This window comes from Orcinus orca, chromosome 4 (genome assembly GCF_937001465.1).
Source record: "Orcinus orca chromosome 4, mOrcOrc1.1, whole genome shotgun sequence".
Lineage (NCBI taxonomy): Eukaryota > Metazoa > Chordata > Mammalia > Artiodactyla > Delphinidae > Orcinus > Orcinus orca.
Window position 1 is genome coordinate 44,883,107 of NC_064562.1, and position 22,815 is coordinate 44,905,921.

At 37.4% G+C, this 22,815-nt stretch overlaps 1 protein-coding gene across 3 annotated transcripts in view; it reads right to left on the minus strand.

Moving 5' to 3' along the window:
• Window positions 1-22,184, minus strand: part of CFAP299 (cilia and flagella associated protein 299) — a 624,040-nt gene extending 601,856 nt beyond the window's left edge. Inside the window, exons 1-2 of one of the 3 annotated variants that reach the window (XM_012536874.3) lie at window positions 22,014-22,184; window positions 3,928-4,058 (exon numbers count right to left, since the gene is read on the minus strand). In XM_012536874.3, coding sequence (XP_012392328.1) covers window positions 3,928-4,058; window positions 22,014-22,124 — 242 coding nt within the window. In that variant the 5' untranslated portion in view covers window positions 22,125-22,184. The remainder of the gene's footprint in view (window positions 1-3,927; window positions 4,059-22,013) is intronic. The other 2 variants (XM_004280160.3, XM_004280159.3) reach the window with 2 other exon arrangements.
• Between the last annotated feature and the right edge of the window lie 631 nt (window positions 22,185-22,815).

A 22,815-nucleotide genomic window follows, 5' to 3' on the forward strand; every position in this document is an offset into this window, starting at 1 on the left:
GTGTTTCAGTAAAATAAGGTCATTATCTCAGAAGCAGCTTTAAGAAGAGCTAATTCATCTCCTAAAAAGATAAGCTGACCCAAAGTGAAGAGGCCAATGGTCTTACAAGCTCATCCAGGAAAGTGTTCCACCTGAGAGATGACTCAGTTACAACTACTAACTAGATCCCAAGAACCCAATATTCAACTTCTGTGCAGTCAAAGTCTATCTCTCCATCACCCATAGAAATCAACTGAACTTCTCACTACAAATAGAAATTCTCCAGGACTTATGATAGGAGCTACCTCAGTAACCACCAGCTAAACTTATCCCATCCCTTCTTTCCAAACTTTATAGTCTCTGCCTTGTGGCTACTAAACCCAGCTGGCAAGAATCTCAGGGTAAGAGAGATGAGAGATGCTGTTTACATGATAGTGAAGCAGAGATGGCTTTGAAGCAAAGCTTGAAGAAGCTAGGAGAATGCAGAGCCCACCTACCACCACCATTGCCACCACCACCAATCCAGTACATGTGGAAATGAGTGGCCTCTAGCTGGCACAACTTTAGGGGGGAAAAAAAGTCTTAGCAAGGGAATAGGCACAAGTTAAAACAAAGAGGTAGAGAGAATGATTTGTGAAGAAGAAAAATTTATCATAGAATTGAGGCAAAGTAAATGTGTCCATCTTCATACCCTTGTTTGCCTGCTTGGCTCCTACTTATCCTTTAAAGGTAAATTTAGCAGTCATGCCTCAAGAAGAGCCTTCCCTGTTCTCCACATCCTTCAAATCTTGACTTAGTACTACTTTAGGGTGTTGCCACAACACCTATGATAGCATACGTTATCTTCCGTTGTAACTGCCTTTTTTAATTGAGATATAATTCACACACCATAAAATTCAAACTTTTAAGGTATACAATTCAATGGCTCTTAGTATAGTCACAAAATTGTGCAGTCATCACCCATCTCTAATTCCAGAACATTCTATCACCTCAGAAGGAAACTCCATACCCATTAGCAATCATTCTTCTTTCACTCTTCCTTCCAGCCCTTGGCCACCACAAATCTACTTTCTGTCCCTATGGATTTACCTATTCCGAACATTTTATATAAATGGGACTATACAATTTACAATCTTTTTGTCTGCCTTCCTTTGCTAAGCCTAATGTTTTCAAGGTTTACCCATGTTGTAGCAGGTAAGAGTACTTCACTCCTTTTTATGACTAAATAATATTCTATTTTATCTATGTACCACATTTTTTAATCCATTCATCAGTTGGTGGACATTTGAGTTGTTGCTTCTTTATGGCTACTATGAATAACATTGCTAGGAACACTGGTTTTTAAGTGGACCTCTGTTTTCAATTCCCTTGGATATACATCTAAGAGTAGAATTATTGGGTCATATGGTAACTCTATGTTTAACTATTTGAAGAATTGCCAAACTATTTTCCATTGTATACTCCCACCAGCAATGTAACTGTCTTTCATTTATCTAACCCTCAAATTTCTTGAGGTCAGGGACTAAGTCTTATGTTCTACTGTATCCCCAGCACCTAGCATAGTGCCTAATGGCGTATGGTTGTCTATGAGTATTTGTGAAGTGAATGACTAAATAAAGGGTCAAAATAATTGTTTTCACTTTATGACTTCTTCTGGCAAAATACTTATCAAAATACCCCCTCCCAAAATCTTTAACCAGACCCTTTTTATCTATGAAACTATTCTAAGTAAGTGACATACTCTTAGTGCCAGCACTTCTTGAAACGGGTGCTCTATGATTGCTAGTGAAGAGGATTGTGATCTGCTTGGGGCTGCTCACCCACACATTAGAGAATTTAAGATAATCTGATAGTAGAATCACGTGTTTCCAAGTTGGTACCAGTTGGCGGGCAGTCACATGTTCATGCATATTTTCAAAGTGATCCTCAAGCAAATATAGGCACAGGACATATTTGGTGTCCACACTCTGCTGGCCCTGCTGCCAATAATACTACAATGGACCTGGCAGGGAAGGAAAGAGGAAACATATGGGGCCCATCCCACTACAAAGGCAGATGAGAAGATGCGCAGATGAAAAGGCTTTCCGATTCTAGCAGCTCTGTGTGGGGATTAGTCTCCCAAGACTGGCACTTAAGTAGGCTGATGACTTCCAGCTCTGGCCAGTTAAAGAGACTATCGATAGAATAAATACTCATTTTGAGCCAAACACAAAATGAACATGTACATGGATAGAATTTATACTGTAAACATGACCAAGTCCTCTTGATATAAAATAGGATACATCTCTAATAAAATATGAATATACATTAATTCCTTATAAAATCTCACAAAAATCTCTATACTTCTGCTCCTGACTGATAAACATTTATTGATTAAAAACAGAAAGAGAAGACTCCCCTGATGTTTTATATGACACATCACATGTACACATATATTTTGCATCATTTCAATTTTCTACAAATAGAAGCCAAATATACTTGTGTTGCATAAACTAGTGAAGTTTTATATAAATTTACCTTTGGTAAGAAGAATGGCCCCTTCAAAGATTCCCATGCCTAATCCTATTAGTATGTTACAGTACATGACAGAAGGGACTTTGCAGATGTAATGAAGGTTATAGACCTTAAAATAGGGAGATTATCCTAGATTATCTAGATGGACCCAGTGTGATCACATGAGCCCTCAGAAGGAGAGATTTTTCTGTGGCTGGAGTCAGGGAAGACTTGCATAAGGAGAAGTCAGAGAGATTTAAAGGTTGGCAGGATCTTGACCCATTCTTGCTGGCGGGCAGCCACATGGAAAGCATGAGAAGGAATGTGGGCAGCCTACAGGAGCAAAGAGGAGTCCCCAGATTGAGGGGTGACAGGGAAATGAGACCTCAGTCCTATAATCACAAGGAAATGAATTTGGCCTGAATGAGGGTGGAAGCAGACTCATCCACAGAGCGTCCAGAAAAGAACTCAGTCCAGCCAACACCAGGATTTTAACTTTGTGATATATGTAGCAGGGAATCCAGCTGAGCCACTGTACTCTGATTTCTGACCTACAGAACTATGAATAAATACGCTTGTGTCGTGTTCAGCGACTACATTTGTGGTAATGTGTTATGACAGCAATAGAAAACTAGTATATTACTGAATGTTACTGTATTAAATGACAATATTCTAGGGTTCTGAAATACAAGAACCACTAGAACAATCAATTAAAATTGCACATTCCCAGAACCAATTCACATTCCACTACCAAATGTTATTTTTATAATAAATACATGGGAGACTTCTACTCATAATTACTGGGTATTTTTTAAATGTTATCTAAGAATAATATACCAATTTCTAAGTAATTTTTCTCACCAACATTTAAAACTTTAGCATTCATTTTTTAAAAGTAAATAGATAATTACTTTGTCAAGTCTTTTTCAGATTGTCTTAGTTTGATACGGTTCACTTTAGGTGTACACCTCTTTCCTAACATACTTTACTAGATTCATATTTTATATAACCACATTATGAGTCATATTAACAAAAGCCAGTGATCGTTTAAATAGAGTTCAATGAATCAATGTCTACAAAAACGTGAGAACATAAATGAAGCCAAAGATTTACAGGCCTCAAAAGTACAAAGAACTCTAAGGCAAAGGTCACTCATATTTTTAGTATATAAATGTGTAAAGCCAATAATACTGAGCTATGTGTAAACAGGACTTTATTGGTATGATGGCCATATTTTGGTATTTATATTTTTAAATTTGTAGCTCCCAGTTTCATGTGGCTTTATCGCAATATCACAGTTCCTCCAGTTCCTGATCTGCAGAACAAATGCTTGGAATATTCCAAGTTCTACCTGCTCCAACCAATGTTTCTAAATTAAAACAATGCCAACAAAATTGGATTTTTCCAGAGACTCTACAATATAATATAAAATCCATTTGGAACATGGACACTTACTTTTTCTGAGTTCTTTCAGCCAACCTTGCAATCTCTATAGCTGCCTTCCTTGCTTCAAAATCTTCCCTTTTCACCACCTCTCCAGTCCCGCGGTAGCCTAGCTCCACCAACTGGCGGGCCAGGCCTTCATCCTAAAAAGAAAATCAATTGTTACATTTGTGGATTAATGAGACATCTTATTTTATCCAATGTATACTGAATAATTGTTTTAAATGAAAAATCAAATGGAATATTTAAATATGAGACGATCTATTAGATTGAAAAGTTAGAATTCTTTCTAACAATAGTTTTATAAACATCTGATTTGTCATCCCTTTCCCAAAGATGTAAGATGAAAAAAAAATAATAATAACATCAAGCACTAAATTTTCTCTAAGGGATTGCAGGACAAAAGTCTGTAATGTTTTTAATCAATTTATGAAAACAGCTGTAGGTAATAAAGTATCTTTAGAACAATAAAACTATAGACAATAGTATTTATACAAGAAAGACTTTTTAAAAACCAACTGCACAAAAAGAAAATTGGGTTGCTTTCAGCAAGTTCAACATTTCAGAGACTTACTTCCTTGAAGTCAATTAACTGATGACACAGAGCATTATAACTTCAAATACAAAACAAAGGGCAGATGAATTTCCTATTTGAGTAGAAAGATATTGTTTCTATGTAATGTTGGTACCAATAAAAGCAGAGAAGTAGAAACCCAAGAAGATGACAAGAAGCTTCAAACTGAAAAAAAAAAAATTTCCCCACAGTCCTTTAGACCTTTTATATTTCAGTTACTTTAAGAACTGTCACACACATTTTTGTCACTTGCATAGCATATTCAAAAAAGAACAGCATTTCCCCAAAACTTGAATAGGTGACATTTTACTTGAAGTTACTAATATAAAGGCTTATGTATTACATAAAAATATGTATATTAACATATTACATTATCCTTACATTAAACATGAAATGTCTGAAATATAGAGAAAACAGCATATATTTTATTGTTACAGACCCTTACTTACTACATCACTGCTGAATGCGAGAACTGTCTAACAGAATTAAATAAGAAAACTTAAGATTCGTGGTTAATAATCTAGACAACCCATGGTGGCTATTTTAAAATTCCAACTATTCTAACAGAAAAAAATTAGACACCATCAACCTAGAAAACTTTGCTACTTTGCTTTGCTAAACACTAAAAGCAAATTGCTGAACTCTGTGTAGCAATATGGATACATTTGCCAAGTTAAGGCAAAGCACCAGGCTTTGCACAAGGGCGCTTTGCCTTCTTTCTGACTTGTTCCCCTGCTCACTATACTTGCTATCCCAGGTTGCTTTAGTGCGAACAACAAAACTGAGCAAATGCCTCCACCTAGTGGAGTTAATATTTAAATGAAAAAGCGATGCAGATTTCGGGTTTGATTTACAAAAGTGGAATGACTTTCTTAAATACATTACTTAAAGTGAGCTTACGGGAAGAACTCGCAGTGAGCTCTGCTGAGACTGTGGGGTTCTTCTAGTGGAATATAAGTTGCTTGTGGTCAACAGAGTATTTTACATAATAAAGGGCATTAAAAATTTCCTGTACTAACTTTGTATATGGAATGAATTATGCATTCCTGTGTGCCTTACCTGAGCCACACAGAATCATTTGGATAGTTCTGCACTCACTGACACTCACGTATATTGCTACAAATGACAAGATCAGATACAAAGTTGAAGCTGTTGCCCCACTTAACCATTACCATGTTTTAACTGGTGGAATTACAAGCCATCTCTCTCCTGTAAATGGTCAATAATCTTTAAAGAATTATCTTTAAAGAAACTGAGAAATAAAATACTTTTATTTATTCACGTATTTAGCATTTCTGGTGATTTTCATTCCTTTGTGTAGACCTAAGTTTCCTACTAATATATGATTTTCCTTCTACCTAAAAAACTTTAACAATTCTTATAGTAAAGGTCTGCTAACAACAAAAGTATTGTGGCTTCTGTTTTACTGAAAAAAATATTGACTTCATCTTAATTTTTTTCTTCCAGTTTTATTGAGATATAATTGACTTATAGACATCACGAAATGATTACCTTAGTAAGTTTAGTGAACGTCTATCATCTCATATAGATACAAAATTAAAGAAATAGAAAAATATATTTTTTTTTCCCTTGGGATGAGAACTCTTAGGATTTACTTTCATATATAACATAAAGCCGTGTTAATTATATTTATCATGCTGTATATTAGATCCCTAGTACTTATTTCTCTTATAATTGGCAGTTCAATACCTTTTCACTGCCTTCATTCAATTCCCCCTCCCTCCACACCCCAACCTCTGGTAACCACAAATCTGATGTTTTTCTATGAGTATGTTTGTTTGTTTGTTTTTGAAGTATAATTGACCTACAACACTAAGTTAGGTCCTATCACACAACATAGTGATTCGATATTTCTATATATTACAAGATGATCACCATGATATCTAGTTAACAAATATGTCACCATACAAAGATATTACATAGTTATTGACTATATTCCCCACACTGTACATTTCATACCTGTGACTCATTTAATTCTGTGCAACTGGAAGATTGTACCTCTTAATCTCCCTCACCTATTTCTCTCCTCTCTCCAGTTCCCTCCCCTTTGGCAACCACTGGTTTGTTCTCTGTATCTCTGACTCTATTTCTGCTTTGTTATATTTGTTCATTTGTTTTGATTTTTTTGATTCTACATATAAGTGAGATCATACAGTATCTTTCTCTGTCTGACTTATTTTACTAAGCATAATGCCCTTTAGGTCCATCCATGTTTTCAGAAATGGTACGATTTCATTCTTTTTTATGGCTGAGTAATATGCTATTGCAACCACATCTTCTTTATCCATTCATCTGTGGATGGGTGCTTAGGTTCCTTCTATATCTTGCCTACTGTAAATAGTGCTATGATGAAAACAGGGGTGCATGTCTTTTCAAATTAGTGTTTTTCATTTTCTTTGGATAAATACCCAAGAGTAGAACTGCTGGATTGTATGGTAGTTCTGGTTTTAATTTTTGAGGAATCTCCATACTCTTTTCCACAGTGGCTGCAGCAATTTACATTCCCACCAACAGTACATGAAGGTTCCCTTTTCTCCACACCTTCGCCAATACTTGTTATTTGTTATTTGTTAATAGTCATTCTGAAAGTTGTGAGGTGATATCTCTTTGTGGGTTTGATTTGCATTTTCCTGATGACTAGTGATATTGAGCATCTTTTCATATACCTCTTGGCCATCTGTATATCTTCTGTGGAAAAATGTCTATTCAGATTCTCTGTCATTTCTTTAATCAGGTTGCTTGGGGGTTTTTTGATGTTGAGCTGTATGAGTTCTTTGTATATTTTGGATATTAACCCCTTCTCAGATATATCATTTGTAAATATATTCTCCCATTCAGTACGTGGCCTTTTTGTTTTGTTGATAGTTTCCTTTGTTGTGCAAAAGCTTTTTAGCTTGATGTAATCCCATTTGTTTATTTTTCCTTTTGTTTTCCTTGCCTGGGGAGAAATATCCAAAAATATATTATCTAGACCAATGTCAAAGAGCACACTGCCTATGCTTTCTTCTAGAAGTTTCATGGTTACAGGTCTTACATTGAAGTCTTTTGGTGCATGGTGTGAGAAGGTAGTCCAGTTTGACCCTTTTGCATACAGCTATCCAGTTTTCCCAACAGCATTTATTAAAGAGGTTGTCTTTTTCCCCTTGTATATTCTTGTCTGCTTTGTCAAAGATTAATTTCCCATTAAAGTGTGGGTTCATTTCTGGGCTCTCTATTCTGTTCCATTGATCTATGTGTCTGTTTTTGTGCCAGTACCATGTTTTTTTGATTACCATAGTTTTGTATTATAGTTTGAAATCCAGCTTTGTTTCTTTATCAAGATTGTTTTGGATATTTGAAGTCTTCTGTGTTTCCATACAAATCTTAGAATTTGTTCTAGTTCTATGAAAAAATCCCATTGGTATTTTTATAGGGATTGCATTGAATCTGTAGATTGCCTTGGGTAGTATGGTCATTTTAACAATAATTCCTCCAATCCATGAGTACTGTGTATCTTTCCATCTGTTTGTGTCACCTTCACTTTTCTTCATCAGTGTCTTAAATTTTTCCAAGTACAGGTCTTCTGCCTCCTTAGTTAGATTTATTCCTAACTATTTTATTCTTTTTGATGCAATTGCAAACAGGATTGTTTTCTTAGTTTCCCTTTCTGATAGTTCATTGTTAGCATATAGAAAAGCAACAGGTTTCTGTATATTAATTTTGTATACTGCAACTTTACCAAATCCCTTGATGAGTCCTAGTAGTTTTTTGATGACATCTTTAGAATTTATTATGTATAGTATCATGTCATCTGCAAACAGGGACACTTTTACTTTTTCCTTTCCAGTTTGGATTCCTTTTATTTCTTCTTCTTCTCTGACTGCTGTGGTTAGGATTTACAATACTATGTTGAACAAAAGTGCCATGTGTGGGCATCCTTGTCTTACTCCTGATCTTAGAGGAAACACTTTCAGCCTTCCACTGTTGAGTATGATGTTAGCTGTGGGCTTGTCATATATGGTCTTTATTACATTGAGGTATGTTTCCTTTATACCCACTTCGTTGAGAGTTTTTATCATAAATGGATATTGAATTTTGTCGAAAGCTTCTACTGCATCTATCGAAATGATCATATGATTTTCCTTCATCAGTTTGTTAATAGGGTGTATCACTTTGATTGATTTGTGGATATTGAGCCATCCTTGCATCTCTGGGATAAATCTCACTTGATCATGCTGTATGATCCTTTCCATATAGTGTTGAATTCAGTTTGCTAATATTTTGTTGAGAATTTTTGAGGCTATTGGGCTGTAATTTTCTTTTTTGGCCTGATTTTGTCTGGTTTTGGTATCTGGGTGATGCTGGCTTTGTAGAATGGGTTTGGAAGCATTACTTCTGCCTTAATTTTTTGAAGTGTTTGAAAGGTATAGGTGCTAACTCTTCTCTAAATATTTAGTAGAATTCACCTGAGAAGCCATCTGGTCCTGGGCTTTTGTTTGTTGGGAGTTTGTTTATTACTGATTCAATTTCATTACTGGTAATTGGTCTGTTCGTATTTTCTATTTCTTCCTGGTTCAGTTTTAGGACATTGTACATTTCTAGGAATTTGTCCACTTCTTCTAGGTTGTCCATTTTATTGGCATATAGGTGTTCATAGTAGTCTCTTATGATCCTTTGTATTTTTGTGGTGTCAGTTGTAACTTCTCCTTTTTCATTTCTGATTTTATTTGTTTGGGTCCTCTCTGTTTTTTCTTTGATGAGGCTGGCTAAAGGTTTATCAACTATGTTTATCTTTTCAAAGAAACAGCTCCTAGCTTCAATGATCTTTTCTATTGTTTTTCTAGTCGCTACATCATTTATTTCTGCTCTGATCTTTATGATTTCTTTCTGTTTACTCACTTTGGGTTATGTTTGTTCTTCTTTTTCTAGTTCCTTTAGGTGTAAGGTTAGGTTGTTTATTTGAGATTTTTCTTGTCTCTTGAAAACCTTCTTTCATTATACACTTCCCTCTTAGACCTGATTTTGCTTCATCCCCTAGATTTTGGATCGTTGGGTTTTCTTTTTCATTTTCCTCCAGGAATTTTTTTAAATTTTCTCTTTGATTTCTTCAGTGATTTCACCTTAATTTTTGAAAGACATTTTTGCTGGATTAGTGTTCCAGGCTGACTTTTTACCTTTCAGCACTTTAGAGATGTCATCCCATTGTCCCATGACTTGTATTATTTCTGATGAGAAGTTCAATCTTTCCTGTCTGAACTCATCGTTGCATTCCTATGATAAATCACACTACTTAGGAGTAGTATTTAGTAGTCTCTGATCTATTATTTCTTAATATAGTCCTAGATCATTTTTCACTTCTTTTCCTCCAGTTCATAAGTAAAATTAGTCTTTAGCTTTCCATTTTGTGCTATTCTTCTCTAGATTGATGTCAGGGTTACACAAGTCCTATAAAATGGTTTAAGAAAATTACATGCTTTTCTTTTCATTAATTTTTAATTATATAAGTCAGACATAAATACATTCTCCTTGTGAAAAAATTAACATGTGGCAGATGTAGTGAATTTGTATTCTGTCAACTTAGCTAAGCTGGAGCTTTGTTTCCATAATTTTTCTTCCTTAGATAGTTACAGGTTACATTGGGCCACAAGAGACATTTGCAATAGATTTGGAAGACAGAAAAGGAGAAGCCATATTGTTCTAGCTCTTATAGAAGCTTCTCCTGTACCTCCTCCAACTCCTGGGCCAAGTGCATGAGTGTGTTAAGCTCTGTGACTAAAGGTGCCAGCTTCTTCTGCAGATCTCTTCTACCATCAAAGTTGGAGGTGTGAAAGAGGTGAGGGCCTGATCCAAGTTCCAGTTTGTCCTTATGAATTCTAGCTCATCCTTGCAGGTCTGTTTGCCCTTGTTTCCCATAATTCTCATGTACGTTTCCTTCTTGGCTGTCTGTCCTAATGACTTCAGGTTCCAGCACCAGACACCAAAGAAACAGCCTTTCATTGACCATTTAAACAGTTCTCATAATTGTATAGGGGCAAATCTCTATAAAAAAGTAAATACATGTGACACACATATATCTACATCTACATATATATGTATGTGTGTGTGTTCTGCTTCTCTGACTGAACCCTGAATGAGTCACAATTAGCTATTGGCAATGGTTCCAGAGGAACAGAAATTTAAGGGTGGGTTCTCTGAGTTGGTTCTGGGTTACCTAGAATTGGTTCTCTGATCTTATTAAAAGTATTACAAGCCCTGTTTACACTAGAAAAGATTATACTGTAGTCAGTGAAATGCAGAGGCCAAGTTATTTATCACCTTTAAAGACATGCAATGAAAACAGAGCTTTAGGTAACCAAGTGTTTGCTTCCAGAGGACAATTTAGTGGCAATAAGAAACATAATGGTATTGGTTGCTTCCAAGTGTGTTGAAGGCCTTGGGAAAAGAAAATGAGAAGCTCACGGTTTGGGGATTAGCCAGCCATTTGGTGGCAGGTTAGTTACACAGGACTACCCACATTATGAAAGGGGAAAATATTTGACATAGTTTCATGATTTTTAAAAGCTTTTTTCCATAAAGATATTATGCCATATATACACAACTTTTCAAATAATTATTATTTTTTAGTATCCATATAAGAATTACCTGTTTGTTAAATTTGCTCATTTTTCTATTGGATTGTATTTACTATTGATTTATAAAGCTATATTCTATACAGCAAGTCCTTGTTGAGTACACATTTTACAAATATTTATTCTCAGCTAGTTGCTTATCATTTGATTTATATTTTGTCATACAGAGTTTAAAAATTTTGGCAAGGAAATTGTATATGAAACCTTAATAAAATACACAGAAAAACTGCATCGGTGCATTTAATAGAGAAAAGAAAGCTTGAAAATAAACAGCTAACCATTTAACTAGAGAAAGAATAACAAAATACATCAAAATGATATAGAAGGAAAGAATAAAAACAACTGAATGAACTGTTCATTTCATTATGAAACTGAATAAAATAGAAATTAAAATATACAAATCCAGTCAGCTTTAATTGTCTAATGAAAGCCAAGAGCTTATTCTGTTTTTTTTAATTGAAGTATAGTTGATTTCAAGAGCTTCCTCTTTGTTTTGTTTTTTTTACTATTTACTTATTTATTTATTTGGCTGCACTGGGCCTTAGTTGCGGCATACAGGATCTTCAGTGCAGTACATGGGATCTTTAGTTGCGGCATGCGGGATCTTTAGGTGTGGCATGCGGGATCTTTAGTTGTGGCATGTCGATCTAGTTCCTTGACCAGGGATCAAACCCAGGCCCCCTGCACTGGGAGCGCAAAGTCTTAGCCACTGGACCACCAGGGAAGTCCCTCAAGAGCTTATTCTTTTAAAAGACCAATAAAATAGATAACATTTGGCAAGATTTATGGTGGAAAAGAAGGAATACACAAACAATTTTAGAAATCAGAAAAGAGCCATAACAACAGATAAAAGAAAACTACATACAAGTTTATAGTAATAATTTGAAAATCTGTGTAAAAATATATGAAGCATTTGCTCAAGTTATGAATTCAGAAGAGATCTGTAGGTGGTTTTATGAGTCCTTGATTTTTCCCAAAAAAGGTCTTCATTTTGCATTCCCATTTGAATATTAGTTTATTTAGTCAGAGTCCAGGCAGGAAATAGATGATGTATTTAAATGGAGTAACTGAAGGAAACTGAATGGCTGAGTTAATTTACAAAGGTATTCACCAGGTTAAGAGAAATCCAAGTGGGACAATGAAATACCCTGCAGCTAGCAACAGCAGTAAGCTATTGTATTAGTAGCCATTAACCTATGCAAATGAGGTAAGGGGAGGGAGCAACTAATAGGACACAGGGAGATGGCTGTAGGACAGTGTTATCAGACCCTGAGTTTTGGCTTGGTGGAAGAAAATATCGACTGCTAACCTGCAGCATAGTATGGAAGGAGTCTGAAAAACAATGCCCAGCCTCCTGGCTTCTAATTTCTTACTGGTGCCTCTTATTGGCTGAACCCAACTGGCCAAATGTAAAGGGAGTCCAGTTGAAGTAGTCAACAGAAATCAACCTCTTGGGGCACACAGCACAGAGCACGTTGGGGTAGGATAGAACTCAAGGTAAGACAGAATCTCAGGGGCCAAACAGGGACAGAATATAGCCAGGGACAGAATTCTAGGCTCAAAGTAAAGTTTCCTAAGAAGTTTAAAGATATTACTCCATTTTCTTCTAGGAATCTCTATTAGGAATGCAAAGTCTAGGATCAAGCTGATTCCCATTTACAGGTTATTTGTTGACACTCTGAATTATTTTTAAAATTGTGGTAAAATATACATGACATAAAACTAACCATTTTAAGTGTACGGTACAGTGGTATTAAATATATTCATGTTATTGTGACATTATCATCACTACCATCTGTCACCACAACTCTTTTTATCTTACAAAACTGAAACTATGTGCCAGTTAAACAATAGCTCCCCATCTTCCCTTCCCCCAAGGCCCTGGCAATGACCATTCTACTTTCTGTCTCTGTGAATTTGACTACCCTAGGCACCTCATATAAGTGGAATTACACAGTGTTTGTCTTTTTGTGGCTACTTATTTTGCTTAGAATAATGTCCTCAAGACTTCCATGTTGTAGCATGTTTCAGAATTTCCTTCATTTTAAAGGCTTAATAATATTCCATTGTAGATATATACCACATTCTGTTTATGCATTCATCCATCAGTAGACACTTGAGTTGCTTCTACCTTTGGCAATTGTGAATAATGCTACTATCAACATGAGTATACAAATATCTGTTGAAGTTCCTGCTTTCAATTCTTTTGGCTACATAGTATCCAGAAATGGAATCTCTAGATCATATGGTAATTTTCTTTCTAATTTTTTGAGGAGCTGCCATTTATTTAATTTATTTCCGCAATGGCTGCACCTTTTTACATCCCCACCAGCAGTGTACAGTGTTCCAGTCTCTCCACATCCTCACCAACACTTGTCATTTTCTACTTTTTTTTGATAATAGCTATCCTAATGGGTGTGAAGTGATATGCCATTGTGGTTTTGACTTGCATTTCCCTAATGATTAATGATGTTGACACCTTTTTATGTGCTTATTGGTCATTTGCATACATTCTTTGGAGAAACATCTTTTCAAGTTCTTTGCCCAATTTTTAATTGGATTATTTGCTTTTGTGTTGTTCAACTGTAGTTTTTTCCGTATTCTGGATATTAACCCCTATCAGATATATAATTTGCAAATATTTCCTCCCATTCTATGGGTTGCCTTTTGACTCTATTGATGGTGTCTTTCAATACACATAAGTTTTTAATTTTGATGTCATGTAATTTGAATTATTTTTGAACTATCATTTTATTCTCAGAGTTCTGTAATTCTACCACTATCTGCCAAGGTGTGGATCTTTTTCATTCATCCTACTAAGCAAGTGATTGTAAGATGGGCACTTACAATCTTGCACTTATCTCCAACACAGAGAATTTTTGTTGTTGTTGTTATTTCATTGATTATTTTATCCCCCTCATTTTCTGTATAATTTCTTTCTGGAATATCTATTAGATAAATATTGAGCCTCCTGGAATTATTTGTTCATACTTTCCTTCATATAATTCTTATTTTCCTCATTTTTTTCTTACTGCATTCTGGGTAATTACATCAACTTTAACTTCCAGATCATTAAATTGTCCTTTAAAAGTGACATTCTCCTTCCATTAATTACCTCTTTTAAAAATGTTATCAAGTTTTTAATTTCTAAGAATTCTTTCTTGCTCTCTGATTGCTCCCTTTTCATACCAGTCTATTATTTTGCTTACAGACTTCATATTATACATATTAAAATGCCTGTAAGGTAGAAAATTGGAATTTATTTAAAGTTGCCTCAGGGTTTTGAGTGTTTTGTTTTGTCTGACATTACTTGTTCTCCTCTATTCATCTTAGGCCCTCTCTTTCATGCTCCTGTGTTCCCTCAAACATCTCGGAATACATAGTTATGAATAGAGAACTGGGTAATTAGCAAAGTCATTAGCATGGATTCCCTCTATAGTCGTACAGATCTGATTCCCTAACTGGTTTCTCCTCTGAATAGATGAACTGAGGAAGTTATGTGTAAAAGAGCAGAGTATAGCAATGTACAGACTCCACTTGAGGATGCGGACATGAAGAAGGAAGGCGGTCTGGGGTAAATTCCACACTCTCCAACCTAATTACCAAAATAAGAAGGACTTGGTAATAAGTGTAACTCTCTCCAGATTATCTTCTCCTCTCCAACATCTATTCTGGACTTCTAGCACTATCTAGCTACTTCACACTTAGTTTTGATTATCTCTCAAGCCCCTTTACCTGCTCCAGGACTCCTTGCTAGGCACTTTTTTTAGAGAGCAGTTCTCTCATTTACCCTTGGGTTAAACATTGTAGGTATATGCTGGGGATAGGATACACCTCTGGCTTAGCTAATGCAGAATTAACTTCTTTAATCAATTATAGGTTCTCTCTTGCTTTTTGTATTATTGTTATCTCTGACTTTTCTCTAAATCTGCTTTACCTTCCCAACACTGTTCTTATTTATTAATTTTGGGCTATGGTTTTCTCTATCTTGTCAATCTCTAACTTATCAGAAATAAGCACAATTTCTGATCCTGTAGAGTAGCATCCTTTCATGTCTCCTAGTGCTATTATAGATTTATTCTATTTCATATTTACAAGGAAAATGGATAGACAGATGACGGGTAGGAAGGAAAGGAAGGAGGGAGGAATGGGGGAGGGTGAGAGGGAGGGAAGGAAGGAAGCAAGCAAGCAAGGAAGGAAGCAAGCTTGATTATATCCAGGGCTCTACAATCCACAGTGTCTACTTCAGCCACAACTTCTTCTTTTTTTAATATACCTAAAAAGCTTCAGAAAAACTCTCTTGCCTCTAGTTGTAAAACAATCCAATCCATCCTTCCAATGGAAGACTGAATGATTAAACCAGAAAGTGTCCATTGGATTTAGTGACACATCCCTCACTTGTCACCATGGCAAGAACAATTTCTATTGAATGTGAAGATGGGAGCCAGCTAGCAGTGGGTTGAAAAACAGAAGATGGAGGAAATGAAGATTAAGGATTTTACAATTCATTCAAAAAGGATAACTGTAAAAAAGGAAGAAAAGACAGATATGGAGGGGAGAATGGGAGATACCTCATTGAGCACAGAAGGGACTGTTGGAATTAAAGGTGAGAGGAGCTAATCAATAGAGGTAGTTCCCTAAATATATGAAAGGAAAGGGTAGAGAATGCAAGTGACCATCATCAGTCAAGCCTATTAGTTGTAAACAGCAGGGTTTACTGTAACCAGTCCAAGCATAAAAAGGAATTATTAAAATACAATAGCTCAAAAGATCCCTGGGAAAGTGAAATTTGAAGCCTACACAGCCAGAAACAATACTCTAAGCCATACAAACTATTTCAGCAAATATCCCTCACTGCCACCACTGAAAACATATACTGCAACTCATCATGTTGACCTAGGACATTACACGCCTGAATTTCTGCCACTGCATCAACTGAAAGTCAAGAGCCTCAACCACCTCAGTCAATACAAAATGGATTCTACATGGTGCTTTCTTCCTCATGTCACTCTTTTCCTATACAGCAGTCTCATGTAGGTGTATATGATTAGCAGTGCCTAAGTCACACAAGGATACACTAGCAGCAAGGAAAACTGAGAAGATGAATTTCTGCCTCTACCTTAGGGAGGTGGGACTCAGAGTTGGGAAAATTCCCAAAACATTATAATGATAATGGGTGTTCAAATGCCAGATTCAGTATATTCAGATAGGCACCATGCATGGTAGACACCATCAACACAGGTGGGAAGGAAGAAAGGATGGGCAGAAATTAAGGTGGTTTTATAAGTTTCATGGTAGAAAACTGAAGAGGGTTCCAGTCTGATTGACTCTTTTTGTTGATTTGGAAGATGAAGTCATCCACTAAGAGCCTGAAGAGAGGAAAGAAAGTTTGAAAAACAAGCTGGGGGTGGGGGGCGGTGGAATCAAGGAAGAGCAATAGGCAATTCGCAAAAGAAATGCAAATGGCCAGGAAAAATTTAAAAGATGGTCAACCTCACTAATAATCAGAGAAATTAAAATTAAAACAACGAGGTTTTTTTCACATATGATTTGACAAAAAATAAAAGGGTCGACAATATCAAGTGCTGGTGACTGTCTGAGAGAAAAGGTGTCTCATACATGCTGGTGGGAGAGTAAATGACTACTCTGGAGGGCACTTTGACCATGTTTATTATGACCCATCAATTCTACTTTTTGATTCATTTACAACTGCACACAAAGAGGATGTACAAAAGACGTTCATTTCACTGTTGTTTGAGATATTGCAATAAGGAAAATGAACTTCCAAAGGACCAACCTAAGTAAACAGTGGATTCAATGTAGCAACTTATAAAGAATAGGAAGACCTATATAGAGTGACATTAAATGGCCTCCAAGATTTAATGTCGATTTTTTTTGTTACAGAAAGATATAAATATTACTTTTTGTGTGGAAAATATAAATGAAGAATAATATATATATTTACATATAATGAAAATATTTATGTAGTATAATACTGAAGCCCATGTGCCCTGGACCCCGTGCTCTGCAACAGGAGAAGCCACGGCAATGAGAAGCCCCCGCCCGCCGCAACTAGAGGAAGCCCGTGTGCAGCAACGAAGACCCAACGCAGCCATAAATAAATAAATAAATAAAATTTATTACAAATATATACATTTTTGAAGACTACTCAGATGTATGCAAGAAGAAGAAAGATACTGGGGTAAACTTCAGCCCTTGTTGCTGCAGCTTGACTCAGAACCACACAACTACCATCTCCTACCTCTGCCACCTAGTCTAGATTCTCCTCACCCTCAACTAACACCTCTGCTGGTCTTGGTAGCATATCAAGTGGTGTGAGCCAGACCCTCATTCCTGAGGGCTCTGAAGCCCTTTTCAAGTCTGGGTTGCTGCCCTTGTACATTTACCACCACAACTGAGAGAGAGATTACCAAGAGGCATCCAAGTGAGTCACCAGAATTCCAAACACATTCCTTCATGACTGATTTTATGAGTCCTAACTTTTCCTGACAGTAAAGCTCAATTATGCTTGCCGAGATGGTGACTCTCTTCTTGCCTCCTGATTCCTAGACAAGGAGCCTGAAGATTCCAGGCAAGAGTTATAACTTCTAATTCAACTGACTCTCACCAAGTCACCTGATGGCATGTTCCCCCATTTAGTACCAGGACAATTAACCCGCAGAGCCCCCAGTGAGGAAAGAAAGTCCAAATTCTTTAGGTTAGGTGCTTTAACCTCTTAGTTCCCAGAAAAAGGGAACAAAGCTCAGTGCAAAGATCTTGGATGCTAAGTATATGCTGTATCATGGTGGACGGCACCCATTCTCTGAAACTATCATCTCCAAATTGGCACTTATTTATGCTTTTAGCAACCCATTCCAATGATCTATCTGCTGGCAGCTCTGAATATTTCGGACTATATCATTAAAAGTGAACCACATGCTCAGGTCCTTATTCCCACAGCTCCTCTGTTGTAGCCTAGGTCCGTAGTCTGACACAGTGGTAAATGGGACCCTGTGCCTGTGGATGAAATAGTCATTCCATAAGACCCCATCTATAGATGCTATGCAATTCCCATCAAGATTTTAATGACAATTTTTTACAGAAGTAGAAAAAAAATCCTAAAATTTATATGGAACTACAAAAGACCCCAAACAGTCAAAGTAATCTCGGAAAAGAACAACAAACTGGGAGGCATCACAATTCCTGATTTCAAGCTATATTAGGAAATTATAGTAATCAAAATAGTATGGTAATGGCATAAAACAGACACATAGACCAATGGAACATAATTGAGAGCCCAGAAATAAACCCATGCATATGGTCAACTAACATTTGACAAGTGAACCAAGAATATTCAATAGAGAAAAGACAGTCTTTTCCATAAGTGGTGCCAGGAAAATTTGATAGTCACATGTAAAATAACGAAACTAGACCCAAATCTTACATGACTCACAAAAATTAACTTGAAATGGATTAAAGACTTAAATGTAAAACCTGAAACCGTAAAACTCATAGAAGAAAACAGGAAAAAAGCTCATTGAAGGGTCTAGGCAATGATTTTTTGGATTTGACGCCAAAAGCATAAGCAACAAAATCAAAAGTAAATAAGTGGGACTATATCAAACTAAAAAGTTTCTGCACAGCAAAATGATCAACAAAATGAAAAGGCCACATATGGAATGGAAATCATATATCTGATAAGGAGTTAAAATCCAAAATATAAAAAAAAGAAAAACTCATATAACTCAATAGCAGAAAAATAAACAATCTAATTTAAAAATGGACAAAGAACCTGAATAGACATATTGTCCCAAGAAGATATTCAGATGGCCAACAGGTACATGACAAGGTGCTCAACATCACTAATCAGTAGGGTGAAAATCAAAATCACAATGAGATACTACCACAGCCTATTAGAATGGCTATCATCAAAAAGACAAGCGATAACAAATGCTAGTGAGGATATGGAGAAAAGGGAATGCTTGCAGCCACTATGGAAAACAATATGAAGTTCCTCAAAAAATTACAAATAGAACTACCACACAAGCCAGCAATTCCACTTCTGGGAATACATCCATAGGAAACAGAAACACTATGTTGAAGAGATATCTGCACCCGCATGTTCATTATAGCATTATTTACAACTGCCAAGACATGGAAACAACAACATAAGAGTCCATCAACAGATCAATGGATAAAGAAAAGTGGTGTACCATTCAGCCATACTGAATACTATTCAGCCATGAAAAAGAAGGAAATTCTGCCATCATCAACGACATGGATGGACCTTGAGGACATTATGCTAAGTGAAATAAGTCAGACTAAGAAAGACAAATGCTGTATCTCACTTATATGTGGAATCTAAAAACAAACAAACACACACACAAAAAAACAAACTCAAAGAGATCAGATATGTGGTTACCAGATGAAGGGATTGGATGCCCGTGGTCAAAAGGTACAAACTTCCAGGTATAAATTAGGCCTGGAGATGTAATGCACAACCTGATGACTATGGCTACCATTGCTGGGTGGTAGAGCTGAACGTTGCCAAGACAGTAAATCCTAAAAGTTCTCATCACAAGGAAAACACCATTTTTTCTTTTTTTCTCTTTCATCTACATGAGATGACAGATGTTAACTAAACTTATTGTGGTAATCATTTTGCAAAATATGTAAGTTAAGTCATTATGCTCTATACCTTAAACTCAGGCAGTGCTATATGTCAATGAGATCTCAATAAAGCCAAGAGAAAAAAATATTCCATTAGGTAGCAGAGCAGTGTTATGACTACAGCCAGAAGAGCAAACCCATTACTACCAAATGTGGCTGTTCCTATCACACTGAATTGCTGACCCTTCCAAAGTTGAAGGGGCCCAATGCTTTCAGTTGCCACCAAGTGGCTAGTTGGTTCCCTTGAAAAATGGTGCTATATCGGAGGCATTCGACTTGCTTGCTGACAGTCGAATGCCTGTCATCCAAGTTGGACATTCTGAGGTAGCCAGTAGCTACATCAGCCTTGACAAGTGGAAGCCCACCCTACTGGGCCCATGTGTAGCCTCCATCTTCCTCCCTGTGCCCATCATGCCAGCGCTAAGGTGGCCAATGAAAGAGGCTGGTTGACAGCAACTGTCTTAACCAATGCCAAATTTAAAAGTAAATTTCTTTACCTTTCGCCTAAACATGGTCACCATTTCCCATTTTGCAGAACTTTAAAATTCTGATTGATGAAACAAAGTATTAATTTCTCACTCCTAATCAACGTTAATGCTCTTAGTTTCTAATTCACGTGAAAAAAAAAAAAACCTCTGCCTTTAAAAAAGTTGAAATCCTTCTTAAGGATATCAAGCTTAAGCTTGGCAATTTTCCACAAGTGCTACAAAGATGATTATAGCCTATTGGGATATTTATTGTCTATATTTCATTCTTGTTTATTTAGATATTCAAAACCTTAGATGCAAACATTGTTTGGCACCACTACTATTTCCCCTTCATTGCAGTGACTTCCATGCAAGGCATAAAACGGAACCTTCATGATTTTAAACATGTTATCTGTATAAAATATTCAAAAGCTTGTTTTTGAAATCAGAAGATATGTTGGAAATACCACCTGGCTTTTTTTAACAGTTAATTCCAGAAAGATCAAATTATCTGTCCAAGGTCACACAACTTGTTCTTAGCAGAGATAGGACTAAAATTAGATGATTCTAGCTCCTTAAAATTATGTTCCTATCTAGAACATGAATGTGTTTTGCAGGATAAGCACTTTTCAGACCTTGGAATCTACACTGAAGTAAAATCTCACTTTGAACACGATCACTGAAGTCCAAAAATTTCAGTCCCCTAAACGGCTGAATCACGTTGTTGCGCATAAGGAGTTTGGGGATTGACTGCAGGATACAAATCCTTCTCAGACTCAGGTATGGTGTGACCCCAAACAGAGGCCCTTGTTCTTCCTGGCCTAAATAGAGAGGGGCAATTGGCGGCTCTGTGGCATGGGTCCAGGGCAGGAGAATCCAAGTCAGTGCCCATTTAGTCGGCCTAGTCTGGGAATACGCCACGGCTCTAGGGACCACTGTCCACCTCCTGCTTCCCAGGACCCGTAGTCTATTATTTTCCCCGCGCAACTTGGTTCTCCCCAAAGAGCACAAGAACTCCATCCCTCCGCGCCGCCCCCCCCCGCCCCCTATCAGCTTCCTGCCCATCCCCACACCTTTAAGAGGCATGTCGGAGGATGGCTGCTGAGAGGAAGACAGTAGCCAATCCCAATTACGTCCGATTTTGCTGTGTTGCAGGATTTTTTTTTTTTTTAACTATCAACTATAGTTGTGAACAATCAACTCGATAAAAATGAATCAGCTCATGCCTGCAATGCCAGGGAGCTGTAACGTGTATCCGTAATTAAAGGGCTTTCTGAGTCAACTAGCTTGGGGTGGAAGTTCATGGAACCAAATGCCTAGTATATACTAGATACACCTGGGAGGATACTGTCTTCTGTTCTTTAGTACAAACTGGCAAAGGAGAGAGAAACAGTGTCAGACCTGAATTGCAGACCCCGGAAGGGTCTCAGTGGGCCTCGGAATCCAGCCCCGTTCCTCAAAGGAGTAGGACTTTGGAAAGGGTACGGGCCAGGAGCGGGGCGACGGAGGCCGCCGTACAGACATTCCAGGCCCCGCAGCGAGTGTACGTGCGCGCGCGTGCGCGGTTCTGTGCCGGTCACGGACGCCAGGGCCCCGAATTCTGTACGGACCCAGGCCCCGCCGTACAGCAGTCGGGAAACTGCGGAGTCGGCCGTTCCCGCGGTCCACCGCCAGGCGGCGAACACCCCACGACGCGGGGGCTCGGGAGGCACCGAGGAACGCGAAGCTGTGGCCACCCTGCGGGGCTGCCGCCCTTACCTCCAGGTAGTACAAGTCCAGTGTAGTAATCTGCGAATCCAGGAAATCTTCATAGGTGTTGAACTGAGTGACTATATTGTCCACGGTGGTCCACCCCTCTTCCTGATCCATTGCGGTTGCCTTGGTCGGAGCGTCCCCAGCAACGGAGGCGGGGGGGGGCGGGGGCAGGGTCAGAAGGTTCCACCCACTTCGTCCCTTCCAATCAGTTGGGAACCGGTGCGGAGCTGTGGACGTTAATCCCACCCCCGTGTCTTGCTAGCGTTTCAGGCTTCCTTCTAACTCCTAGGAACGCCGTCTCAAATTACCCAGTCCAAGTTCAGGTCTGACACCATCAACTGACCGGACTTCGGCGAAACATGCACCCACGGGAGAGATGCAAATTGCAATCCAAAATTTAAAAGAATATGTAGACAAAATACTATAGATCAACGCTCCTAATCTTGTTCTAAAACAGTGCTGTGAAGGACAAAAATTTCATGGTTAGTTCTCAAGTAACTGAAGATCCACTTTTGCAGGGAGAGTATCGCAAAACAAGTTTCTGGAAATGGTCTTGTGAACAAATCCGATAACAAAATACATTAATGATTGTGTTATTTCAAAAATTTTGGTTACAAGGAAGAATTTGTGAATTTCCTAAAGGAAAGAAACTCAACGAAATGTCTTTGAAGACCTTTTTTGGCCCCAAGTGCTTGGGTTTTTTTTTTTGTTGTTTTTTTTTTGTTTTGTTTTCCAAGTGCTTGTTTTTAATTTTTTTTTTCTTTTTACTTTTTAAGTTTCAGTAAGCACACAATGAAAGACCTTG